This window comes from Schistocerca cancellata, chromosome 5 (assembly GCF_023864275.1).
Source record: "Schistocerca cancellata isolate TAMUIC-IGC-003103 chromosome 5, iqSchCanc2.1, whole genome shotgun sequence".
Classification (NCBI taxonomy): Eukaryota; Metazoa; Arthropoda; class Insecta; order Orthoptera; family Acrididae; genus Schistocerca; species Schistocerca cancellata.
The window spans coordinates 396,848,141-396,869,597 of NC_064630.1; the positions used below are offsets into that span (position 1 = coordinate 396,848,141).

General features: G+C 41.2%; 1 protein-coding gene across 1 annotated transcript in view; it reads right to left on the bottom strand.

Moving 5' to 3' along the window:
• Positions 1-1,195: 1,195 nt before the first annotated feature.
• LOC126187863 (DNA polymerase epsilon catalytic subunit 1) overlaps positions 1,196-21,457 on the bottom strand; it is a 332,843-nt gene continuing 312,581 nt past the window's right edge. The window contains exons 35-36 of the mRNA XM_049929181.1: positions 16,550-16,682; positions 1,196-1,994 (exon numbers count right to left, since the gene is read on the bottom strand). Coding sequence (XP_049785138.1) covers positions 1,815-1,994; positions 16,550-16,682 — 313 coding nt within the window. The 3' untranslated portion in view covers positions 1,196-1,814. The remainder of the gene's footprint in view (positions 1,995-16,549; positions 16,683-21,457) is intronic.

A 21,457-nucleotide genomic window follows, 5' to 3' on the forward strand; every position in this document is an offset into this window, starting at 1 on the left:
GTGCCATGTACTTGAGATTCCTTGATGGCACAGTGCATTGGCTCTTCGATCTTCCGAGAGCCTATGCAGAATGCCATCAAGGAATCATCTTGTGTTACTGCAGATGCATCAAAATGTGTGGTTCCAGCATGATGGCAGTCCATCCAAATGGTACCGACCAACCACCGTGCCATCCTCAGTCGGTAAGAGTCACTGGATGTGAATATGTAGGGCCATATGGTCAGCACACTGCCCTTCCAGCTGTTATCAGTTTCCGTGACCGGAGCCACTATGCCTCATTCAGGTAGTTTCTCAATTGGCCTCACAAGGGCTGGGTGCATCCAGCAGCGCTTCACAGATCCAGACAGCCACCCTTCCAATAGCTAACCAAGCCTGACAGCACTTAACTTCGGTGATGTGATGGGAACTGATGTTACCACTGTGGCAAGGCCATTGGCAGCATGATGGCACACCACCTCATTTTGCAGATACCGTCTGAGATAATCTGAACGAATGAGTTGGGCAACAGTAGGTAGGCCATAGTGGCCTGACTGCTTGGCCTGCAGGTTCTCCCAACACGAATCCACTGTGGGGTTGGATCAAAGTTTGATTTACAAGACCCTTGTGACATCTGAGGAACACCTACTGGCATAAGTTATAGTTGCAGCGAATGCTGGAAGACCAGTGATTGGTGATCGTGTGTACTAGAAAACGGTATGGAGGTGCCTTATCTGGGTTGATGTTGGTGGTTGTCGCAGTGAGCCTACTTGTAAACAGACCCACACGACAAGAAGCAGCAGGAGTCAGAGAGCAATGTGTGTTGTGATATTTTGCAGCTAATGGGAAAACGGTATCTTTCCGAACATGAGTTCCTGTGCTAAGCTGAATTTTCTTGGTCCCGCCTACAAGACTTCAAAGACTGTACAGGGAATTTAGTGACACCCTGTACCTTACATTTCTCATTGTCAAAGTACTGCATGTACAAATCTTTTAATCTATATCAGCATCTTTTATTAATGATAAGGCTGAAAACTGAAAATTCACTAATTGTTTGTCATTTGACTGCTCCTGTTTATTTCAGAGACCGGAAAGCACATGATCCTCTTCTGCCTTAAATGTTGATGTTCATTTCAAACTTTCAATATTTTTTTTTGTATACTTCTCATAATACACAATAAAAGTGAAGTTTTTAAAAAATAATTGAACAAGAAAAATAAAAAGAAAGTGCTTTAATTATCAGCACAATAAATATATAAAAATAGTATCACAGTACTTACAATATGTACAGAAATATGTACAATTTTCAAGATATACAGCTAAGGTAAATCCATCATCATCTCAACTGAGTATAGTTCAAAGGGGAAAAATGGGGGTAATATGTACACAGATAGAACTCAATGAGACAGTTGGTTTTAGAGGGGGGTGTGAGTGGTTTGGATGTTGGGAAAGAGACAGAGCTCACCTGCAACACTGTTGTTTCAAATCTTTATGCACTTTGTCACAAATGCTTATCTTCCTACTACTCACTGACATCCAAAATATAGAACTAGAGCTTTTGCTAGAGTGTCTTATGTCTTTCTGATGTCTTGCCTTTGTTCTTGTAGTTGAAAAATGCCAGCAAACATATTTTGCAATGATTTTGTAAGAGTCTCATTGAATGATAGTAATGCAATATTAAAAATGTATTTGACTGTCACAAAGATAAAAATGAGAAAATAAATTTTCTGTTGTGACCAGAATTCCATGCAACACAGAGGATAAAAAATAAATAAATTGTTTTGTGAGTAGTGATTGTACATTGTACTATCACATCACAGTTTTTTTTTTTTTTTTGCCTACACAAGTCCTTGATTAGCATTAATAGTCCATTGAACTACTTCCAATAACAGTGGCATTTTGAAGTGCTTAGCAACTGCCTGAAATGTACGAAGATGTTCTGCAATGTTCGACACTGGAATTAATGTTTGGAAGTCTCCTGAGCAGTTGCAAAATCGGGTCATATTCTCCATCTTAATCTGAAACAAAATATATTTCATTAGAAAATGGCAACAATAGCCTCAAGTACAGGTCTAACTGGATATATCACTGCAATAAATGTCTAGTGGTATTGCTCTTTGCAATATATCCAGCTTAAAGATTAAAATTTTAAGTATACATCATACAATTTGCAGCTAGAAATTTTGGAACCTGTAGAGTTACAATCAAAGGAAGTGTCCCAGTTTTAACAGTTAAAACTGAATACAAATGAGTTTAAAATATGAAGTAACTGAAACTCAACACAACTGAAAAGTTCATGGCAAAGATCTGGATAACGTCATCACTGTGGCCTCTGATAATAGAATACTACACTATGGATACATTGAAAGATATGTAGCATTATCATATGTTGCCCTTGTCAGGTAAGCATAGGTTGCATAACACACATTGTGTTTTAATCACTACATTGAAACACCGCATCTGAACTTTTGACGATGCATAGAGTAAGAAAGCATGACAACACACCAACTTATATTTTGGGAAATATGACAAAGTTCTGTGTGTATTAACACACACGTTTTCAAACAAATGTTTCGCTTTATGCCAAATAGTACCCAATCTTATGGATCTATTGGTCATAACTGCCCATTGCATGGTATTTTTTCTTCATCAACTTGCACTTCTTTAGTCTTTATAACATTTTACCTTCAAATATTAACTACAGAGTTTTAGAGATATATGAATTTCCTGAGCGACAGAAGAGGAGCATACCCATATTTTAAAATAATTTTTGTTGATTTTACTCATTTGATCTGCATTCTTTCCTTGCAACATACTGAATGAAGACTTGCACAATGTACATACCATTTGGTACCTTTGGCGAAGCAATCTGCACATTCACAGTGCGTGTGTGACAAATTGTTAGCCATTCTATACAGCTCTTCTGTGTGCACAAAAGCTTATATTCGACCTCTGGTTGATTTGAACAGTGACATGCATTGAGTGGATTTTTTTGCGGTAGAATTATACAGACAATGCACTATTTCAGGTTAGAAACTGATGAAAGAAATGTCTATCATCTAGCTGAGGAAATTAGCTTGGAATTTTTCAGCATCAATATAGGAAAACATACTAAAAGAAACAACTGCATTACTCAGACTGTGGTTTGACACTTGCTTCTCTTGACTAAAGATTTGAGCACGAGTGCTTACATAAATAGGTAACGTTCTACATTTTGTAGCAGGATGGAAATGTTATATTATTTACAATGTGATTATCAATCAGTAGTTACAATGTTCAGCCAAAAACTTTTGAACAATCTCGAATAAGAAAGGAACGGAGGATGAGTATAGCATTATACCAGGGCCCTGAATTCAACCATTCCAATTACAATCTGGTCATGAGTCATGCTACTGTTAAGTAGTGACTGCAGTTGATTTAATCCTAAAAAAATTAATCCTGTGCAATTCTGAACAAACAACACTGGTTTACATATCTTACAAATTCATCAAGAGGAATGGAGCAAAAGCATGTCTTTGAAATTTCTTAGTGGACACATGTGTAACAACAGGGTATACACATGGACAACAAAAAAGAATTTCCAGATATTTCCCAGTTAAAAATACAGTTTTTCTGGGTGATAATGCACTTTTTCTAGGTGAAAATACACTATCACCCAAATGGAAGTAGACTTTTTCCATGTTAATTGACAATATACTTTCCCTCGGAGCTGTAAAACATATCAGTAAGAATTTCCTGGCACTCCCAACAATAAACAACACGTTTTGGAAAGATCCTTCATGCTTGGCAACATTTACACTGCATATTTTGGTATTACGAAAGTATGTAAGCGAATTCACCAAACACAGCATGGTAACTTCTGAACACAGAACACCAACATATAAGCAGTGCGATGCCCACACTACGATATGGAAACAGAGACTGTAGCAGTGCTATGAGTGATGTGGCAGTGAACTTCGAGTTCGGTAAAATGTGGTGTGATAATACATATTTTTGCTTTGCAAATATGGCTACTAGATGATATTTTTCATAAAAAAATGCTAAGCTTTCTCATATAATACTGGTCCTCAAAACGTTTGCTCTTTTTTTTTTTTTTCCCCCAAATGTGTGGTCAGGCAGGATCCTAAGAACACATCCTAAACTGCAGCAGCTGACTATTTCTGACAAGAATGATTATAAATTTCAGTGTCATGCACCAAACATTTCATGGGTTACCTGGCTGAGTATGTGTTCTGTCAAGCACTTCACCCTTTCTATAGTAAAGCCAATTACATGCGAAATTGCTCCAGAATTCGCTTTGCACATTTTTAATGATAATTATACTTTTTGCTATAGTTCTTGCACAATTTGAACCTATGAAAGAACTACAATAAAAATGAAAAACTAACCTGGAAGATTTATCTGTTTTAATGTCTGTTCCCTTTAAGATAAATCAAACACAAATGTGCCAGTAAAATTTATAATGATGACATAAATGGCTGGTCTTCTGGGCCTGAAATTTTTCTAAGTGGGTGATTATCAATGTCTTAAGTTTTGAAAGAGTCAATCGCTCCACGATTTAAGAAATTCATCGCACATTCTCACACGTAACAAAATCCGTTTTGCGTTTATAGGAAATTTACTTAGAAAGTAACGCTTCTCAAACCACCATTCGAAATATTTTCCCGCAAACCAGTTAGAAACGTAAACAATTGTGATGTCACGCTCAGTGAATTCAGTCTGTTGCTAATATGTATTGCATCGTCTTCATTCCAAAGCCTTTGACACAATTTGCTGTTGGCACATGCTGTATGTGCTCTGTGTTTTGTTGTTGTAAATAATTCATTTTCTTTGCAACTAAAGTTTTATTTTGGTGTTATTCTCTCATTTATGTTTTATTGCTGCTGTAGTATTATAAAGTCAAATTATTTGTATGAGTATCAGTTCTTACAAGTCAAGGGTATGGAAATTTATCTAAAAACTAAAGCTAGGAAAAATTCCCAGAATCCAAAAACATTCATTGGTATTTCTCAGATTTCCCAGGGCATCCACACCCTGAACAACAAAAAATTAACTTTTATATTTAGTCTCTGTTCGAGAAATTAAATCAAGCTTGTTTTACACTTCACTGTTGAACTGATATCTTTCTATTTACTGTTTGTGAATACAACTCTTGTCATTTGCAAATTTTTATCAGTACTAGAAATAATGTTACTAGGTACTCTTCGATACAAAATAGACTGCTGTAAGGCTCTGTTAACAAACAAGTGATACCTACAGGTAGAAAGGAACTGCAATATACTCATTATTTAGCAACAGGCATCTACACTGATCAGACAGAACATTATAACCATCGACATCTGTCTCAGGCTGATACTGATCTTCGGCCTGACATGGCTGCTTGTCCTGTTCCAGAGGTTGCCCCTCAGTCTGCAAGATCCGGGCGGTCGCAGAGGGTAGGCTTACTGGTAGTTGGGAGCTCCAACGTCAGGCGCGTAATGGGGCCCCTTAGGGATATGGCAGCAAGAGAGGGGAAGAAAACCAAAGTGCACTCTGTGTGCATACCGGGGGGAGTCATTCCAGATGTGGAAAGGGTCCTTCCGGATGCCATGAAGGGTACAGGGTGCACCCATCTGCAGGTGGTCGCTCATGTCGGCACCAATGATGTGTGTCGCTATGGATCGGAGGAAATCCTCTCTGGCTTCCTGCGGCTATCTGATTTGGTGAAGACTGCCAGTCTCGCTAGCGGGATGAAAGCAGAGCTCACCATCTGCAGCATCGTCGACAGGACTGACTGCGGACCTTTGGTACAGAGCCGAGTGGAGGGTCTGAATCAGAGGCTGAGACGGTTCTGCGACTGTGTGGGCTGCAGATTCCTCGACTTGCGCCATAGGGTGGTGGGGTTTCGGGTTCTGCTGGATAGGTCAGGAGTCCACTACACGCAACAAGCGGCTACACGGGTAGCAGGGGTTGTGTGGCGTGGGCTGGACGGTTTTTTAGGTTAGATGGCCTCGGGCAAGTACAGAAAGGGCAACAGCCTCAATGGGTGCGGTGCAAAGTCATGACATGCGGGGACCAAGCAGCAATCGGTGTTGTAATTGTAAAATGACGAAGCTGCGTTGGTAAAGTACCGGAACTTCAAGCGCTGATAGAAAGCACCAAAGCTGAAATCGTTATAGGTACAGAAAGCTGGCTGAAGCCAGAGATAAATCCTGCCGAAATTTTTACAAAGGTACAGACGGTGTTTAGAAAGGATAGATTGCATGCAATCGGTGGTGGAGTGTTCGTCGCTGTTAGTAGTAGTTTATCCTGTAGTGAAGTAGAAGTGGATAGTTCCTGTGAATTGTTATGGGTGGAGGTTACACTCAACAACCGAGCTAGGTTAATAATTGGCTCCTTTTACCGACCCCCCGACTCAGCAGCATTAGTGGCAGAACAACTGAGAGAAAATTTGGAATACATTTCACATAAATTTTCTCAGCATGTTATAGTCTTAGGTGGAGATTTCAATTTACCAGATATAGACTGGGACACTCAGATGTTTAGGACGGGTGGTAGGGACAGAGCATCCAGTGACAGTATACTGAGTGCACTATCCGAAAATTACCTCGAGCAATTAAACAGAGAACCGACTCGTGGAGATAACATCTTGGACCTACTGATAACAAACAGACCCGAACTTTTCGACTCAGTAAGTGCAGAACAGGGAATCAGTGATCATAAGGCCGTTGCAGCATCCCTGAATATGGAAGTTAATAGGAATATAAAAAAAGGGAGGAAGGTTTATCTGTTTAGCAAGAGTAATAGAAGGCAGATTTCAGACTACCTAACAGATCAAAACGAAAATTTCTGTTCCGACGCTGACAATGTTGAGTGTTTATGGAGAAAGTTCAAGGCAATCGTAAAATGCATTTTAAACAGGTACGTGCCGAGTAAAACTGTGAGGGACGGGAAAAACCCACCGTGGTACAACAACAAAGTTAGGAAACTACTGCGAAAACAAAGAGAGCTTCACTCCAAGTTTAAACGCAGCCAAAACCTCTCAGACAAACAGAAGCTAAACGATGTCAAAGTTAGCGTAAGGAGGGCTATGCGTGAAGCGTTCAGTGAATTCGAAAGTAAAATACTAGGTACCGACTTGACAGAAAATCCTAGGAAGTTCTGGTCTTACGTTAAATCGGTAAGTGGCTCGAAAAAGCATGTCCAGACACTCCGGGATGATGATGGCATTGAAACAGAGGATGACAAGCGTAAAGCTGAAATACTAAACACCTTTTTCCAAAGCTGTTTCACAGAGGAAGACCGCACTGCAGTTCCTTCTCTAAATCCTCGCACAAACGAAAAAATGGCTGACATCGAAATAAGTGTCCAAGGAATAGAAAAGCAACTGGAATTACTCAACAGAGGAAAGTCCACTGGACCTGACAGGATACCAATTCGATTCTACACAGAGTACGCGAAAGAACTTGCCCCCCTTCTAACAGCCATGTACCGCAAGTCTCTAGAGGAACGGAAGGTTCCAAATGATTGGAAAAGAGCACAGGTAGTCCCAGTCTTCAAGAAGGGTCGTCGAGCAGATGCGCAAAACTATAGACCTATATCTCTGACGTCGATCTGTTGTAGAATTTTAGAACATGTTTTTTGCTCGAGTATCATGTCGTTTTTGGAAACTCAGAAGCTACTATGTAGGAATCAACATGGATTCCGGAAACAGCGCTCGCATGAGACCCAACTCGCTTTATTTGTTCATGAAACCCAGAAAATATTAGACACAGGCTCCCAGGTAGATGCTATTTTTCTTGACTTCAGGAAGGCGTTCGATACAGTTCCGCACTGTCGCCTGATAAACAAAGTAAGAGCCTACGGAATATCAGACCAGCTGTGTGGCTGGATTGAAGAGTTTTTAGCAAACAGAACACAGCATGTTGTTATCAACGGAGAGACGTCTACAGACGTTAAAGTAACCTCTGACGTGCCACAGGGGAGTGTTATGGGACCATTGCTTTTCAAAATATATATAAATGACCTAGTAGACAGTGTCGGAAGTTCCATGCGGCTTTTCGTGGATGATGCTGTAGTATACAGAGAAGTTGCAGCATTAGAAAATTGTAGCGAAATGCAGGAAGATCTGCAGTGGATAGGCACTTGGTGCAGGGAGTGGCAACTGACCCTTAACATAGACAAATGTAATGTATTGCGAATACATAGAAAGAAGGATCCTTTATTGTATGATTATATGATAGCGGAACAAAGACTGGTAGCAGTTGCTTCTGTAAAATATCTGGGAGTATGCGTGCAGAACGATTTGAAGTGGAATGATCATATAAAATTAATTGTTGGTAAGGCGGGTACCAGGTTGAGATTCATTGGGAGAGTCCTTAGAAAATGTAGTCCATCAACAAAGGAGGTGGCTTACAAAACACTTGTTCGACCTATACTTGAGTATTGCTCATCAGTGTGGGATCCGTATCAGATCGGGTTGACGGAGGAGATAGAGAAGATCCAAAGAAGAGCAGCGCGTTTCGTGAAAGTGTTATTTGGTAACCGTGATAGCATTACGGAGATGTTTAACAAACTCAAGTGGCAGACTCTGCAAGAGAGGCGCTCTGCATCGCGGTGTAGCTTGCTCGCCAGGTTTCGAGAGGGTGCGTTTCTGGATGAGGTATCGAATATATTGCTTCCCCCTACTTATACCTCCCGAGGAGATCACGAATGTAAAATTAGAGAGATTAGAGCGCGCACAGAGGCTTTCAGACAGTCGTTCTTCCCGCGAACCATACGCGACTGGAACAGGAAAGGGAGGTAATGACAGTGGCACGTAAAGTGCCCTCCGCCACACACCGTTGGGTGGCTTGCGGAGTTTAAATGTAGATGTAGATGTAGACATACTATTGATATAAACCCAGCCAGGCAATACCAGAATCACCCGGTGAGGAATGACTGCTAGTCAGACTCACACATGGTGCATGTAGTATCAGTGACCATGCTTTCCTTGTCTACACTGAGAAAGGCATGTGATTCATCTGTGTTTGACCGACAGCAGATTGTGATGGCCCGGAGGCTTAGCACATGCATTTCGGAAACTGCATTATGTGTCAACTGTTTGAGAAGTGCTATGGTGAGTGCCTTCAATGCCTTGCGCAACCAAGGATAAACCATGTCCAGACATCTTGGGATTGGGCGGCCACCCCTCTTTACAGATGTCGGATGCCTTATGCTGGGCAGAATGGCAAAACCGGACAGGCAGCAAACTGTGGCAGAACTAACATCAGACTTTAATGCTGAGCAGAGTACAAATGTGTCTGACCGCTCAGCCAATGACATATACGTGTGACAATGTTAACACCATAACATCAGCAACTGCGATTGAAATGGGTACATGAACATTGGCACTGGACCTTGGCACAGTGCAGAGTGCTGCATGGTCTGATGAATTCTGACAATTTCTTCATCATGTCAATGGAAGGACGCAAAACTGTCGTTTTCCAAGGGAACAGCTCCTTGACACCTGCACTGAGGGACAGAGCCAAGCTGGTGGTGGCTCCATTATGCTCTGGGGAACATTTATGTGGGCAACCATGGGTCCAGTGTAGCTCGTCCGAGGCACCTTGATGGCCAAAGAGTATCGTACACTGGTTCCAGGCCACATACACCCCTTCATGACGCTCACGTTTCCCGACAAGGAGGTTCAAGGAATACAGTTGCGAGTTCCAATTGATGTGCTAGTTTCCCAGCTCACCAGATCTGAACCTGATAGAACATATTGCCTTGTGTCTGCAGATGTGGTGCAAACTCCCTCCAGCAACCTACCACGGCCTCATTGCATCTGTGCCAGGATGGGTCACCATTGTTATCCGTGCCAGAAGAGGACATACAGGCTATTAAGTAGATGGTCATAATGTTCAGGCTGATCAGTGTACGTAATACACACATCTACATCCATATTCTACAGGTGCATGGCAGTGGGTAAGTCCCATTGTACCAGTTATTAGGGTTTCTTCCTGTTCCACTCACATATCGAGCACAGGAAGAATGATTGATTGACTGTGTGTGTGTGTGTGTGTGTGTGTGTGTGTGTGTGTGTGTGTGTGTGTGTGTGTGTGTGGGCGCGCGCGCGCAACAATTATTCTAATCTTATCCTCATGATCCCTATGTAAGCGATGCATAGAGGGTTGTAGTATATCCCTAGAGTAATCGCTTAAAGCTGGTTATTGAAACTTTGTCAATACACTTTCTTGGGATAGTTTAAGTCTGCCTTCAGGAACCTGCCAGTTCAGTTCCTTCAGTACCTCTGTGACACTTTCTCACAGATTAAACAAACCTGCGACATTTGTGCTGCCCTTCGCTGTATATATTCAGTATGCCCTGTTAGTCCTATCTGGTACAGGTCCCATACACTTGAGCAATATTCAGAACCGGTTGCACGCAAGACTGATTTGTAAGCAATCTCTTTTGTAGATTGATTGCTCTTCTCCGGTATTCTACCAATAAACCAAAGTCTAACAGCTGCTTTATCCACGATTGAACCTATGTGATCAATCCATTTTATATCTCTATGAAATGCTACACCCAGATATTTGTACGAGTAGGTCAATTCCAATGGTGACTCACAGATACTACTGTCATAGGATACTATGTTTTTTTGTTTCGTTTTGAGAAGTGAAAATTTTTACATTTCTAAACATTTACAGCAATCTGCCAATCTCTGCACAATGTTGAAATCTTATCAAGATATGACTGAATATTTATGCAGCTTCTCTCAGATTGTACTTCATTAATCCTGTGGTGCATGAATTTCACTGCAGTGGACAACTTATAATGGTCAAGTTTCTAGCATTTTCAATTAATCATGAGGCTGCAAATGCATGCAGGACACAAAACCAGTAGGGAGTGCCAATTGCAGTGAACCGTGTGCATTTGCAGCCTCAGGACTGACTGAAAATGCCAAAGAAGCGACCATTAACAGCTGTCCACTGTAGTGGACGCTATGCGCCACAGGGTTAAAGGTAACTGCATTATCTGCAAAAAAGCCTGATATCATTAATTAATATTGTCTGCAAGGACATTAATATATAACATGGACAACAAAGGTCCCAACACACTTCCCTTGGGCACACTCAAAGTTACTTCTACATCTGATGATGACTCTCCATCCAAGATAACATGCTGTGTCCTCTCTACCAAAAAGTCCTCAGTCCAGTCACAAATTTCACTTGATAACCATATGATAGTGTGTTAGACAGTAAGTAGAGGTGTGGTACTGAGACAAATCCTTTTCGGAGAACAAGGAACACACTGTCTATTGGTTGCCTTGATCTAAAGTATTCAGTATGTAATGTGAGGAAAGTGTGAGTTGGGCTTCACATGATCAATGTTTTCGAAATCCATGCTGGTTGGCACTTAGGAGTTCATTCTGTTCTTGATACTTCATTATGTTTGAGCTCAAAATATGTTTTAAGATTCTACAACAAACTGATGTCAAGGACAATGGACAGAAGTACTGTGGAAAACTTCTACTACACTTCTTGTAGATGTGTGGGACCTGTGCCTTTCTCCAAGAACTGGGCACAGATTTTTACTGAATGGATCTACGGTAGATTATAGTTAGAAGAGGGGCTAACTCAGCTGCAAATTCAGTATAGAATCTAAAAGGGGCTCCTCAAGCCTGGAGCTTTGTTCAGTTTTAACAATTTCAGCTGTTTCTCAACACCACTGACACTAACGCTTACTTCACTATCTTCTCAGGAGTGCGAGGATTAAATTACGACAGTTCTCCTGGGTTTTCCTTTGTAAAGGAACATTTGAAAACAGAGTTAAGCATTTCAGCTTTTGCTTTGCTACCCACAATTTCAGTTCCTGTCTCATTCACTAGGGACTGGACATTAACTTTGGTGCCACTAACAACCTTTACATACGACCAAAATTTCTTTGGATTTTGTGAAATGTCATTTGACAATATTCTGCTACAGTAGTCACTGAAGGTTTCACACATTGCTCTCCTGACAGCCAAACACATTTCATTTGGCATCTCTCTACCAGTGTTTTACACCTATTATGCTGTAGTCTCTGTTTCTTTACAATGACTGTATACCATGAAGGTTCCCTCCCATTACGAACTGTTCTAATTTGTTCATATCTATCCAGCGCATGGTCAACTATTCTTTTAAAACTGAGCTAGAGTTCATATACAAGCTCCTGCCCTGGGCTGAATGTTTCAAGTTCCCTCTCTGAGAAATGACACTACTGACTTTTTATCTAGTTTACTAAACATATATATCTTTCTGCTTGTTTTAGTTGTCCTTTGTACTTTGATAATCATTGTTGCCACAACTGCATCATGGTCATTAATACCAGTTTCGATGTGAACATCCTCATGGAGGTCAGGCCTATTCATTGCATTAGATCCAATATATTTCCATCATGAGGCTAAGTAATTTTTAGCGAAGACAGTTAGTAAAATTTCATAGGATGTCTTATCACATCCATCACTAACAAAACTGTAATTTTCCCAGTTAATTATTGGATGATTATAGTCTCCACTGATGATTGCAGTATGATTGGGAAACTCAAGTACACGTGAACTGAGGTTTTCTCTAAAGTCTTTGCTTACATCAGGAGGTGAGTCTGGTGGGCGATAGGAGGATCCAATTATCATTTTATGCCAACCCTTGATACTGAGTCTTGCCCATACAATCTCACACGCACCTTGATTTCTATCTTAGTGGATTTGAGTTTCTTGTTTACTGTGACAAATACACGATCTCAATTTCCTGTTCGCCTATCCTTTCGATACACACCACTTAAAATTTCCCCCAAAAATCTCACTGCTATCAGTTTCAGGTTACAACCAACTTTTTGTGCTTCAAACTCTGGTACTTCGTTGTGAATGCTTCGGCAGTTTACCATCAAGATTTTAATACTCTCTCCTGTGGGAGGCATTTCTTTCGATCTTACCCTGATACTTCTGGGTTTCCTACAACTATCATTATCTGGATTAGCTAGAGAGTTCACACTGTTCAAAAGAATTAGTGGAAAAAGTGTAGCAACGTCTGCTATGGTGAATATAGTTTGATACAGGAAGTACTCATGTTCTTATCACATGACTTGAGATCTTCACTTTCAATGTATGCAACAATTAAAAATCTTTCACCATCTACTGGCTGTGTTATTCATTACAGTGTCGAGTGACCCTTCAGAAGGAAGTGAGTATTGGTGGCCCAGTGTTTTCTTGGGAGGTATACATGTGGCAGTTGTCATTTGTGGCCGTTGTATTCAATACAATGGGACATCTTAATGCAGTGCAAGTTGCAAGGGTGGCTTGTTCAATCTGAAAAGAATGGACTCCTGTTAGTACTGCTGCAGATGCCAATGTCTGTCCATGTGTCACCCATAGGTGTGGACAAACTACAGGGAAATATGTCAGTATACAATGTGAGATGGACAAGTTTGCCGATGCATTAGGACCCCACTTGAAGACCGATACTTGGCCATCTCTGTGATATGCCATCATATGGATACTGCCAGAGCACTGCAAGACAACCTCAGAAGAACCACTGGAGGTGCTGTGTCTAATACTGTAATGAACAGGTTACAAGAAAGAACCGCCCGACTCAGGCATCCTGTTCAAGTACCCTGCTTGACACAACAACATCCTTAAGCTTGCCTTCCGTTCAGCCATTCTTGTGTCAACTGACAACTTGATGACTGGACAAATTTGTTGTTCACAGATGAGTCCTGATATCCTCCAAGACAAGGTGATGGCTGTGTTCATATGCAGAGACTTGTGGTGAACAGTACTCGCCAAATATTGTCCACAAAATTGACAGATTTCCAAGGTTCTATGTGATTGTGGTGAGGCTTCAGAGTTGACAGCCATCCAAATCATCATTGTCAATGGTAATCTTACCATCATGCAGTCCATCGAACAGATCCTGTTGGACTATGTGGTGAACGCCGGGTATGGTGCTGGCCCCGAATTCCTTCTAATTCCAGGCCCTACATGATGGACATCAGCAGAGATGTCTTGTGAAGCCTGAACACTGAAATAGTGGAATGGCCAGTAGTGAGTCCAGACCAAAACCCCATCCTGCCAATGTGGGATCTTCTTATTTCTGGCTGTCCTGTTCCACCACAGATACTCCAAGAACTTCTAAGGGCTCTTACGGAAGAATGGGAACAGATACCACAGGAGGGCCTCTGTAGTCTTACAAGGAGCATACTATGTATGTGTCAGGCAGTGGTAAAAACTCACAGTGCGGATACACATTACTGAAGCTCTCAAACTCCAACGAAAAGCACCCAGGATGATGGGGTGAATGATTGTTTCCACTTAGTTTTTGACACCAGTCACACATTTCACTTGTTTTTATGTAAATAATCGAGTATTGTAATGATGTTTTGTTGTGAACTTAGTTTCAGAAAGTTAAGATATAATCTGGTAACATACTCAGTCCGCAATTATTTCTCAGTATAGTATGGCAGATGCCCAAAGTCATGTTCCCCTAATTCTTTTGAGCAGTGTATTACATCTCTGTCTGCATGAGCTGTATTTGCAAATCAACAACTTTGGCAGCAGAGAATCAGACATGATTTTAATTGTAAATTTTTTCTCATGTAATATCCCACATTGTGATAAGAAACGTTTGTTAAGACAGAAGTAAAGCCAATTTGTAATAACAATATATAAAACTGACTGACATTCTCAGGTGAAATTGTACCTAACTGGTGTTTGGCGAGTTACACTGTATGTATTTCCCATGTTTATTTTGGTTCTAGGCTTGGGAGTAGGGGGTGGGGAGGCAAAAGGAACAGGCAGTTATCTTTTAATTCATAATTCATTATGTTACTAATTTTGTGGCAAAAAGGGAGGACAAGAGGATGACAGCAATGCAGTCTCTGAAAATACATTGCGGTGTCAAAAGGAGTGGGATAGCAAAATGCACGCATACAGCCAGTGCACTGGTGGAACTGTCATTTGTAATCATGCGATTCCTGTAAAATGGCTTCTGACATGATTATGGCTGACGGCCTCCGCTTAAATACCGAGACCAGCGGCATTTGCATCGAGTTGTCAGTGCTGACATACAAGCAATGCTGCGTGAAATACCGCAGAAATCAATGTGGGATGTACGACAAACCTATCCGTTCCTACAGCGTGGTGAAATCTGGCATTCACGGGCTCTGGTAGCAAATGAATGACGTGAGTGCCTTTGCTAGCAGCACAATATCACCTGCAGCACCTCTCCTGGGCTCGTGACCATATCGGTTGGATCCTAGATGACTGGCCCCTGGTCAGATAATTCCTAAGTCCTTATTTCAGTTGGCAAGAGCTGATGGTAGAGGCAGTGTGTGGCAAAGACCGAACAAAGCCACAGTCTCAAGTTGTCGACAATGCAATGTGCAAGCTGGTGGTGGCTCCATAGTGTTTACATGGAATGGACTGGGTCTTCTGGTCCAACTGAACCAATCATTGACTGGAAATGGTTAAGTTCGGCTGCTTGGAGACCCATTTGCAGTCTTTCATGGACTTCATGCTCCCAAACAACAATGGAATTTTTATGATGATAATGTGCCATGTCACTGGGTCATAATTGTTCATGACTGGTTTGAAGAACATTCTGGACAACTCAAATGAATTGTTTTGCCACTCAGGTTGCCCTACATGAATCCCACTCAACATTTATGCGATGTAATTGAGGGGTCAGTTTTTGCACAAAAGTCTACACTGGCGACACTTTCACAATCATTGTCAGCTATATATATATATATATATATATATGGCTCTATACTTTTGCAAGGGACATCCAATGAGTTGTTGAGTCCATGCCATGTCGAGTTGCTGCACTATGCTGGGCAAAAGGAGGTCCAACACAAGATTAGGAGTTGTTCCATGACTTCTGTCACCTCAGTGTAAAAGTTCAGTTACAATTAACAACAAAAATGCATACAATACAATGTGTATCACTGTCCACAGTGAACATATTACAGTTAAGAAGGAATTGGAAGTTTTAACAGGGCAAGTTGCACTTTATATTTCTGTGTTGTTTCTGTATAGATTGTTTCATGTGCTAGAGCTGTGAAGACTGGCTCAATACAAAATACCACATCATGTATTTTGCACATGAAACTAGCTGTATTATTACCTGTATTATTTTTGCCCCTTTCATAGATGTGAAGACTGGACTTGGGTAGTGTCAGACTGGGTGGTGCATCTAAAGGCTTTTTGCTCTTTTTTCCTTTGCAATAATTTTCCATGAGAGACTATGATGAAACTGAGCAACTGAAAGTTTTGTTCCAGAACATGAAGTATAAAATGAAGAAATACACAATACATCATCTGCTTGTGAATCAATCATTGTGAAGGTATGTACCTTCTTAGTATCTTGTTGATTCCCAGAGACGAACAGTACAAAAGCTGACTGCTGAGTATGCTATCATTAGTGGATGGTAATCAAAACTGTAGTTCCATATTATTAATTATTATAATAGCCTTTTATATGGCACACCACTGAATGCTTTAAAGCAAGACCAACATACAAAAGCAATAAAATTTTTGCTTGCATTTATGTATATGCAAAGTATTTGACCACCTTACCTCATGACATTTTGAACATTGCAGATCTTGAAGAGTATAAGCCATGGTCTTTCTGTGAACAATATCCAGTAACATGTATTCAAGCTCTTTATTGTCATAACTTGTTTGACACAGTGGGCATTTCCATACAGGGCTACAGAAAAAGGAAAAAAAAAATGTTTTATTCCTTTCTGTCAAACAGAAGGTACAGAAATAATTTAAATATTAAGGTATTTCACAAAACATATAGAATCATTAAAAAAATAATCACATAAAAATATACTCCAAATGATTCTAATGTGTCAATAAATCTCAGCTGAAGGTTTATTAGAATTAACTATTGGGGTACACACATCTATTAACTGTCTATATGCTCTTGCTCCTCCCCCCATGAACCATGGACCTTGTCGTTGGTGGGGAGGCTTGCGTGCCTCAGCGATACAGATGGCCGTGCCGTAGGTGCAACCACAATGGAGGGGTATCTGTTGAGAGGCCAGACAAACATGTGGTTCCTGAAGAGGGGCAGCAGCCTTTTCAGTAGTTGCAGGGGCAACAGTCTGGATGATTGACTGATCTGGCCTTGTAACATTAACCTAAACGGCCTAGCTGTGCTGGTACTGCGAACGGCTGAAAGCAAGGGGAAACTACAGCCGTAATTTTTCCCGAGGACATGCAGCTCTACTGTATGATTAAATGATGATGGCATCCTCTTGGGTAAAATATTCCGGAGGTAAAATAGTCCCCCATTCGGATCTCCGGGCGGGGACTACTCAAGAGGACGTCGTTATCAGGAGAAAGAAAACTGGCGTTCTACGGATCGGAGCGTGGAATGTCAGATCACTTAATCGGGCAGGTAGGTTAGAAAATTTAAAAAGGGAGATGGATAGGTTAAAGTTAGATATAGTGGGAATTAGTGAAGTTCGGTGGCAGGAGGAACAAGACTTTTGGTCAGGTGATTACAGGGTTATAAATACAAAATCAAATAGGGGTAATGCAGGAGTAGGTTTAATAATGAATAAAAAAATAGGAGTGCGGGTTAGCTACTACAAACAGCATAGTGAACGCATTATTGTGGCCACGATAGACACAAAGCCCATGCCTACTACAGTAGTACAAGTTTATATGCCAACTAGCTCTGCAGATGATGAAGAAATAGATGAAATGTATGACGAGATAAAAGAAATTATTCAGGTAGTGAAGGGAGACGAAAATTTAATAGTGATGGGTGACTGGAACTCGTCAGTAGGAAAAGGGAGAGAAGGAAACATAGTAGGTGAATATGGATTGGGGGGAAGGAATGAAAGAGGAAGCCGCCTTGTAGAATTTTGCACAGAGCATAACTTAATCATAGCTAACACTTGGTTCAAGAATCATGAAAGGAGGCTGTATACATGGAAGAAGCCTGGAGATACTGACAGGTTTCAGATAGATTATATAATGGTAAGACAGAGATTTAGGAACCAGGTTTTAAATTGTAAGACATTTCCAGGGGCAGATGTAGATTCTGACCACAATCTATTGGTTATGAACTGCAGATTGAAACTGAAGAAACTGCAAAAAGGTGGGAATTTAAGGAGATGGGACCTGGATAAACTGAAAGAACCAGAGGTTGTAGAGAGTTTCAGGGAGAGCATTAGGGAACAATTGACAGGAATGGGGGAAAGAAATACAGTAGAAGAAGAATGGGTAGCTCTGAGGGATGAAGTGGTGAAGGCAGCAGACGATCAAGTAGGTAAAAAGATGCGGGTTAATAGAAATCCTTGGGTGACAGAAGAAATATTGAATTTAATTGATGAAAGGAGAAAATATAAAAATGCAGTAAATGAAGAAGGCAAAAAGGAATACAAACGTCTCAAAAATGAAATCGACAGGAAGTGCAAAATGGCTAAGCAGGGATGGCTAGAGGACAAATGTAAGGATGTAGAGGCTTGTCTCACTAGGGGTAAGATAGATACTGCCTACAGGAAAATTAAAGAGACCTTTGGAGAGAAGAGAACCACTTGTATGAATATCAAGAGCTCAGATGGCAACCCAGTTCTAAGCAAAGAAGGGAAAGCAGAAAGGTGGAAGGAGTATATAGAGGGTTTATACAAGGGCGATGTACTTGAGGACAATATTATGGAAATGGAAGAGGATGTAGATGAAGATGAAATGGGAGATAAGATACTGCGTGAAGAGTTTGACAGAGCACTGAAAGACCTGAGTCAAAACAAGGCCTCGGGAGTAGACAACATTCCATTAGAACTACTGATGGCCTCAGGAGAGCCAGTCATGACAAAACTCTACCATCTGGTGAGCACGATGTATGAGACAGGCGAAATACCCTCAGACTTTAAGAAGAATATAATAATTCCAATACCAAAGAAAGCAGGTGTTGACAGATGTGAAAGTTCCCGAACTATCAGTTTAATAAGTCACAGCTGCAAAATACTAACGTGAATTCTTTACAGACGAATGGAAAAACTGGTAGAAGCCGACCTTGGGGAAGATCAGTTTGGATTTCGTAGAAATGTTGGAACACGTGAGGCAATACTGACCTTACGACTTATCTTGGAAGAAAGATTAAGAAAAGGCAAACCTACGTTTCTAGCATTTGTAGACTTAGAGAAAGCTTTTGACAATGTTGACTGGAATACTCTCTTTCAAATTCTGAAGGTGGCAGGGGTAAAATACAGGGAGCGAAAGGCTATTTACAATTTGTACAGAAACCAGATGGCAGTTATAAGAGTCGAGGGACATGAAAGGGAAGCAGTGGTTGGGAAGGGAGTGAGACAGGGTTGTAGCCTCTCCCCGATGTTATTCAATCTGTATATTGAGCAAGCAGTAAAGGAAACAAAAGAAAAATTCGGAGTAGGTATTAAAATTCATGGAGAAGAAGTAAAAACTTTGAGGTTCGCCGATGACATTGTAATTCTGTCAGAGACAGCAAAGGACTTGGAAGAGCAGTTGAACGGAATGGACAGTGTCTTGAAAGGAGGATATAAGATGAACATCAACAAAAGCAAAACGAGGATAATGGAATGTAGTCAAATTAAGTCGGGTGATGCTGAGGGAATTAGATTAGGAAATGAGACACTTAAAGTAGTAAAGGAGTTTTGCTATTTAGGGAGTAAAATAACCGATGATGGTCGAAGTAGAGAGGATATAAAATGTAGACTGGCAATGGCAAGGAAAGCGTTTCTCAAGAAGAGAAACTTGTTAACATCGAATATAGATTTAGGTGTCAGGAAGTCGTTTCTGAAAGTATTTGTATGGAGTGTAGCCATGTATGGAAGTGAGACATGGACGATAACTAGTTTGGACAAGAAGAGAATAGAAGCTTTCGAAATGTGGTGCTACAGAAGAATGCTGAAGATAAGGTGGGTAGATCACGTAACTAATGAGGAGGTATTGAATAGGATTGGGGAGAAGAGAAGTTTGTGGCACAACTTGACTAGAAGAAGGGATCGGTTGGTAGGACATGTTCTGAGGCATCGAGGAATCACAAATTTAGCATTGGAGGGCAGCGTGGAGGGTAAAAATCGTAGAGGGAGACCAAGAGATCAATACACTAAGCAGATTCAGAAGGATGTAGGTTGCAGTAGGTACTGGGAGATGAAGAAGCTTGCACAGGATAGAGTAGCATGGAGAGCTGCATCAAACCAGTCTCAGGACTGAAGACCACAACAACAACAACAAATGCTCTTGCTTTTAAGATGGCCTTAAGACAACAGATGAGAATCAGTATAAGAACAAACATGCAAAAAATGATTATCAATAGAAAAGATTAATTGTGGTCAGACACATGATCACACTGCAATCACTTTTAAACTCCCCCCCCCCCCCCCCCTCTCTCTCTCTCTCTCTCTCTCTCTCTCTCTCTCACACACACACACACACACACAAACAAACAAAACCTTAATTAAAACTGTTCTCTCTTTTCTCTATAAAACATACAAGACTATGATTTTATTTATAAAAACTGAAATTACTGAAAAATACCCTTCAGACATGAACAAAAACTGAGGCTTAATCATTATCATCTTCCTCTTTCTCTTCATCAGTTAGGCAAAGGTCTACTCAACATTTTTTTATGTCGACATCTTATAGGCATCCATGTTGACAAAGGCTCATCCACTGTGGTTACAAATTGTAGTGTTTACATGTTGGAGGGCCTCTGCCAGCTGTCAGATGTATCCACCTGCAATCCCTGGCACAGTGCCCCCATTCCAGGAATCCAGCAGGATCTCTAGCTGTTCTCAAATCCTTAGGCCCATCCAGAAACTCTCTCCTCATCTCCACCACCCTGTGCGCTCCTACCTTCTACTTGCTTCCTGTCCATAAACAAAGCCACCCAGGGTGCTCCATTGTGGCCTGTTAATGTGCCTCCAAGAGACCATCACCTTTAGCCTATTACTTGTAATCTACCCTCATATATAAAAGATACCAACTATTTCTTCCATCGACTCTCCACAGTTCTTGTTTTTTACCACCCGGTGCCCTGCTCATCAGTGTAGATGCCACCTCCCTTGTACACTATCGTCCCCATTGCTCAAGGTCTCCAGTTCATTGACTACTTAACAGCCTGTGCCATCTGGATCCTTCCTACCAACACCAGCCTTTCTGAACAGTGCATGTTGGAACTCTCTCCCTGCAATACATCCAATGTTCTCATCATAACCCCCCCCTCCCCAACCTTTCCCATTATCTACCTCTCTCTCATTCTCTCATCTCTTCCACATCTCCTCCCCTCCCCTCACCAGCACAGCCTCTTGACTGCACAAAGAGCCCTGTCCTGTCTCCACCATGTCCCTTCGCACTCTCACAGACAGCACATCTTGCCTTACCCTGCTATCCCTCCCCCTTCTTCAACCCATGCCGCATCCTTACCCCGACCACCTACTCCAAGTAGCTGCTCATGTGAGACATAGACGGGCCACAATGGCTGGA